The sequence below is a fragment of the Condylostylus longicornis genome, unplaced genomic scaffold (genome assembly GCF_029603195.1).
Source record: "Condylostylus longicornis isolate FDR11 unplaced genomic scaffold, ASM2960319v2 ptg000040l, whole genome shotgun sequence".
Classification (NCBI taxonomy): Eukaryota; Metazoa; Arthropoda; class Insecta; order Diptera; family Dolichopodidae; genus Condylostylus; species Condylostylus longicornis.
The window spans coordinates 5,801,058-5,807,776 of record NW_026578009.1 but is presented as its reverse complement, the minus strand read 5'-3'; the positions used below and the strand labels follow the sequence as shown (position 1 = coordinate 5,807,776).

Sequence of the window (6,719 nt, the reverse complement as noted above, 5' to 3'; positions counted from 1 at the left end):
ATTTTGTCGCCAAGATTTTATACAGATTTCATAAATTTAAAATTTCTTGCTTGGTGGGTATTTAGTTCTTATGACACAATAAAATTGGCCTATCTATCTTGTTAAAATCTAAGGGAAATTAATGGTTTTGAACTAAGGTGTTGGCAGTTGATTAATTTTTAATAATAAATGTCATAAATTTTAAGTAGTATGGTTTATGTTTATGAAAGTAAGTTAAGCGCAAAATTTTTAAGGAATTAAAAAAATTATTAAATCATAATTATTTATTAACTGGAAAATATTTCATTTGTTTTAAAAAATGGCTTTAAATGCTCCACCGCCCTTAGAAGTTGAAGTAAGTTATAACGCATTTTAATATCGGAATTTTTTCTAAAAGCATTAAACTCATAATCTAAAAAAATAAATTTTAGCAAATTCAATTCAAAATTCATGATAAGTTCCAAATATTTCAATCAAGTAATGTACTGAGGAATAATATTAACTTACTAGCAACTTCTAGTACAAACGGTCTAGTATTTATTGGAAACCCTTATAAAGGGGAAATAGTTGGTAAGTATTTTGTTTTATATTGAAATTTAGGCAAATATTTATAGAATTATATTTAAGTGACTCAATTAAAAACACTAGTCGAAACAAGAGATGGTGATGGCAAATTATATGCAAGAGTAATTCAAATTCCAGCGAAGCCAAACTGCATTGCAACTAGTTGTGATGGACAATACCTTGCTGTAAATTATACATTAAATAACTGTGGATTTTTGGCAATTTATAGCGTACCATCATTCTATGAAGCTAACGTAACTCAAAGTTTTCAAATTAGAATATCTCCAGATGACAATGTTGAAGTAAATCAAATTTTGTGGAATCCCATAATTTCGCCAACTCTTGCAATTGTAATGAGTGATGGTTCGGTTGGAATGTATAATTTGAAAGATAATACGTATGAGTTTCATTCCCTTGACAAATCACAACAAGTACTTTGTGGCTGTTGGAGTCCTAAAGGCAAGCAGATTGCTTTTGGATTTCGAGCAGGGAAAATTGTTCAATTTAAACCGGATTTAAAACCAGCAAGAACTATAGAATGTCTTTCTGGTGTAGTAGATGGTTCCTTTAAAACAATAGCAGTGCAGTGGTTGTCAACTTACCAGTTTGCAGCAGCCTACTTGCAGGATGGTGATGATATGACTGCAAATCTGTTCATAGTTAATGCTCCAAAAACAGGTCACCCAACTTATATAAATTATTATGACATCTGTTATAGTACTAGTGGCCCGCGAATTCCTCAAGTATTTTTTATGTATGTTCAACCTTGGAATATGTTGCTAGTTGCTAATTCGAATAGTATGGAAATCGGTATATTGGGTACATTAGAAAACGGTGAAGCACCTAATTGGACTGAATACAATATAAATGACTCGTGTAGGTTGAGTCTTCCTATGACAAAAGATAAATTGGAAACATATCCTATAGGTTTTTGTTTGGAAACGGGGTCGAGTCATCAATTGATCATAGGGGAAAGTGAAATACCTATTATGCCTATGATTCATGTCTTGTCGACCCATGGGCAGTTAATATCATTTGATTTTCTTAATTTATATCCAAATGCTCCAAGCATATGTAGTCCATTCTCTCACAGCAATGAACAACCTGGACTAATACATTTTAAGGAACTTTTACAAGAAGCAGACGATGGCACTAAACTACAAAATATATCCGATGCAGCAAACACAAATAAAACCTCAGATAATAACACCAATTTTGAAACTGTGGCACAAACTCCTGCTGTGGTATAATATAAGAATTTGCATTACGTATATTTTGAAACGTAATTTTTATTTGTTTTTTTTTTTTTAGCAAACAAACTTTTTTACACAATCACAACCATCGCCTCAACCTGCATTTTCACTTGGGGGATCAGTTCAACCTTTATTTGGCAGCAATTTACCATTAAATAGCGGAACATCTTTATTTGGAAATAGTGAAATCAAATTTGGGAACGGCAATGTTTTGGGAAGCTTAAATCAACAAACGCAACAAGCACATGTTCCAAGTGGCTTGATAGGCAATCAGAGTAAAGCGCCTCCATTATTTGGAAGCGTGAAATCAATGCCCGTTATGCCAAATATGGAAAGTAATACATTTGCTGTAACATCCACAACAGATAAAATTTCCGGTAATAGTAAGAAGAGTTTATATTTGTTTAGCACGCGAACATTGAAAAAAATATTGATAGATATTTTTAAAAAGCTGTTTTTAGCGTTAAATATTAGAAGAAATATTACATTGGTTTTTTTTTATTACAAAATTAAATAATTTATTTTTTAAAAACTGTTATGGTTATGTTTCGTTAAAATACTTTAAATGTTTCCAATTAAAACTGAATACTATTTCCTGTTAAAATTTAAAAAAACCTCAAATTGATATGATTATATATATATATAAGCTTAGATAACTTAGATATACAATGATTGACATTGATAAAGTTAAAAAATTTAATTATTCTATTTTGCATTCTAGAAAATCCGGACAAAAATAAACCTCTGTATACAGTTCAACCTGTTTTTATAACATCTAATTCTGAAAAACCATTAGAAAACATAAATGAGACTAACAAAATTCAAGATATATCAGCAATAAATGAAAAGTCAATCACAAAAGATTCTTTGAACTATGATTATATACAAGAAATGATTCAAACTGAGATTCAATGCTTTGAATTGGAACTGAAAGAGTTATCTTTCAAATCAAAAGATATTAATATTTCGGTTAAAAAATTTTAATATTTTAATGAAATAAATTCTTATAATTTTAAATTTTCAGATAGGTAATATGGAAAATATAAAAAATTATACAAAAAGACTTGAGAAATTTCATGAAATTATAAATAAAGAGAAGGATAATGAAACGGAAGCAGAAATACAAGGACTAAGAAATTCTATTAATGAATGTTTTACAATGATAGCGGAAGTTAAAAGTAAATTGGAGTTTTTCGAAAATCCTCAGTAAGTATTGACTTGTTGCAGATAAATACCAGCGACAAAAAATAAAAAAAAAATTCTTTAAGGCTCTCGAAAATGACGCTTGTTCCATCGAATGATCAAGCAAGTAGGCGACAACTAGCGAGATTAAATAGTACTTTAGCAACCAATAAAGCACACTTAAAAATAATCAAACAAAAAATTGATGCGAATTGGTCAGATTTTCAAGACTTAGTTCAAAGAAATTCAAGTACAAAAATGCATATTCCGAGTTTAGAAGGAATATATCAGACAATGACGAAACAAAAAAACATTTTAGCGAAAGAAAGACAGAAAATTGCGCACTTGAAATCAAAATTGAATTTTCCTGGACAACAATTTAAACAGTTTTCCAATAAAAAGAATGATATGTAAGTAAAATTAATTATTTAATTTTGCGGAATATTTTGCATGTTTTGATTTTTTTTTTTAGAAACCCCGATTCTTTAGCTGATTCAATCTTATCATTAAATTTATCTGAACAAATTTCGAAAGAAAATTCAAAACTGAATAACAATAAACTTGAAACAATTCGTACAGCCTTGCAAAACAGGAAAATTATAAAGATCGTACCTCAACGTCCAGATCGATTACAATCGGAAGTTATTTTAAGGTCCAAAATTAGAACTAAGGAAATGAATAAGATGCAGTCTGAAAAAAATTTTCCTAGTGCAACTTCACAAACAAGTTTTATAAAAAAAACTGAAGACAGTGTTTTTCAAAACCCAACAACTCTTTCGAAAGATACAGTTGTTTTAAAAATGCAACCAGCAGAGAATGTGTCCCAAATAAATTCTGCTTCATTCAATTCGAAAACTCAAAGTGTTTCAACACCAACTTTATTTAATTCAACTTTGATAGGTGCAAAATCTTTACCAAACAATGTTGATGGAGTTTCATTTGGTAATATGGGACTTAGTTTAACAAAACCAAGTGTACTAACACCGGAAAATAAAAATTCTTCAACCATTTCAAGTCTCCTACTTTCAAAAAGTCAGAATCCTACCACTCCTAGTAATTCAAGCGCAGCTATAGCGAAACCATTTGGAGGAGGGTCAGGAGTTTTTAGTTCTTCCTCTGGTAATACTCCAATTTTATCCTTCGGAAATATGTCTAATACAATAGTACCTAGTCTGGCTTTTGGAAATATTCCTAATAAAGGTAGTTTCACTCCTGTAAGCTCGGTCCAACCTTTTAATACTAATACTTCTGGTTTAACGTTTAATGTTAAGACGACCAATGTTTCGCAAAGCACAGTAAAAGCTCAAGTACCAACTGTACAAAATAATACGATCTCTAAACCAGCATTAGTATTTTCACAGAATACAAGCTCAGATAGGTAATTTCAATACATAAGAATCTTAAATTTTTTAATACTTTCTATATTTACAGTTCGCAACCTGAAAATGTATCATCACTTGCGTCAAATACTGATTCAAATAAGAATTTAGATACGCAAATTCAATCTGAAAAACAAATTTCAACTGATTCATTTTTGGAAAACCTTAGCATTTGCAAACCAACTGCAAAAACCTCAACGACACCTCAAAATATTAATATTTTTGGTAGTGGTGTTTTTACATTAAACCCTCAAAATAGTAATCAAAGCGTTACGATTTCTGAAACAAAAACTAATTTTTTAAATACGTTTTCTTCTACATCAAAATCTACACTATTTGGTACAACCCCTATATCTTTCAATACTTCTTCAGCCCAAATACCTTTCGTTTTTGCGCAGCCTACAATTAGTTCGACAGCAAATATGGAATCAATAGGCAACAAATCCTCATCCAGTTTAACTACGATATCAGAAACGACAAAACCTTTGTTTAATATTTCGAAGTCTCCTTCGATTTTGTCATTCGGATCAACGCAAACTTCTGCGACTGCTCAAGTTGAGGCTCCAATAGCTATAAAAAGTGATCCACCAGCAACAAATACACGACTAATATCAAATGACGTACCACAGCACGGAGAATCAGTTGAGAAACCTACAACAAATACTGCAATATCTCCTGTAAATCTAACATTGGACTCAATATCTTCGAAAATTTCCGAAACTTCTTTTGGAAAGGAAAAAATCTCTGAATCCTCAGGTAATTTGAATTTATTTTATATTAAAAATATTTCTATAATACGCATTTTTTAAAGCAGAATCAGAAAAAAAACCCGTGAGTGCTACTGTGTCTTTTGGTACCACTAATATTTCGACAGCGTCTGCAGTTGCATTGCCTTCAGTTGTTTCAACTTCTACGACTACTGTTGCATTTCCTAACTCCTCAGTAGCACCAGCTTCTTCAACTAACTTCTCCTTTACTTTTGATTCACTTGAAAACTTATCGACTACTACTGCCGCAAACATTAGCGATCAAGCTGCAGCTGTTGCTCCTAGAGGGAGCATTACTTTTGGTACTGCACCACCATCAGCGGGAAATCAATTTTCTACCAATACGTCTATTTCGCAACCGAATCAAAACTTTAATGTTGTTTCTGCAGTGAGCTCTGCAAATATTTCTCAATCAACCGCTGGAACTGCAACGAATACAATTTTTGGAGGTATCCCTAAACCAGATCAATCAGTTTTTAGTCAACCAAGTTCATTTGGCAATATTTTCTCGCAAACTGCTCCAACCGCTCAATTTGGGCAGAAAAACTCACCATCGATTTTCGGGGGAAGTAGCTCTCTTGGGGCTGGTCAAAAAACTTCTGCATTCGGAAGTTCTACAACGCAAAATTTAAACACAGGTTTTACGAATACAGCAGAACAAAAGACAGACAATACTCAAAATATATTTGGTTCACCAAGTAACACGGCAACAAATAGTGGGTCAATTTTCAGTCGTTCACCATTTAGTTTAAATTCAAATACTGGTATTAAAGCACAACTCGTTTCTTTTGCAAAGTAAAATTTTGTAATCACATATTAAATAATTTTAGTCGATCAAGAAAATGCTACAACTATTTTTGGAAATTCACCATCTGGAAATTTGGCTTTTGGTGGTGGGAGTGGCGGTTTCATTTTTGGTGGAAGTTCATCTAATGCTAATCAGGCCGCCTCAACATCACCCTTTACTGGTGGTGGATCGTTTTCCAGTGGTGCTGCAGGCAACACAACTGCTTTTGAAGGTTTCGGAACAAATCAGTCAGGTATACCATTTGGTCAACCAGGGAGTTCCTCATCGCAATCGCAAACTTCATTTGCATCACCTAATTCAACTTTGCAAAAGCCAACATTTGGCGGACCTCCAACGTTTGGAAGCCCTCCAACTTTTGGAAATTCACCAACTTTTGGGGGAAATGCAATGTTTGGAAGTGGAGTTAAAGGTTTTGGAAATTTTTCAACCCCTACGAACTCGAATCAAACTGGTAGTATATTTGGATCTCCTACCCAAAAAAGTGAATATTTTGAAGCTCTAGGTTCTTCAAATGATGGGCTTTCTTTTGGAAATTTGGCTCAAAATGCAAATACCAATTCAACTAAACCAAATTTTGTAGCCGGGTAAGAATGAAAACATACTTATCCTTTCGATTAATTATACCAAAGTTTTTTTAGATCTTCCTTCTCAAGTTGGCGCTAATTCTTTCTTGTAAGGAATAAATAAGAATAAACAAGAATGGTTAATAAAATTACTTTTGAAATGATTAAAAATCAGATGAAAAATTAAAAAAATTAAATTTAATTGAGTTTGATATTGTCTAAGT

General features: G+C 32.1%; 1 protein-coding gene across 1 annotated transcript; it reads left to right on the top strand.

Annotated features, from left to right (window-relative positions):
* The first annotated feature begins 200 nt into the window (after positions 1–200).
* LOC129609627 (nuclear pore complex protein Nup214) lies at positions 201–6,692 on the top strand. Its single transcript, XM_055521673.1, has 12 exons — positions 201–334; positions 411–549; positions 607–1,787; positions 1,855–2,173; positions 2,518–2,765; positions 2,821–3,002; positions 3,065–3,388; positions 3,451–4,356; positions 4,410–5,113; positions 5,172–5,888; positions 5,955–6,516; positions 6,571–6,692. Exons 1-12 carry the CDS (start codon positions 299–301, stop codon positions 6,593–6,595), a joined length of 5,343 nt encoding a protein of 1,780 aa, XP_055377648.1. The 5' UTR covers positions 201–298; the 3' UTR covers positions 6,596–6,692.
* Positions 6,693–6,719: the final 27 nt, after the last annotated feature.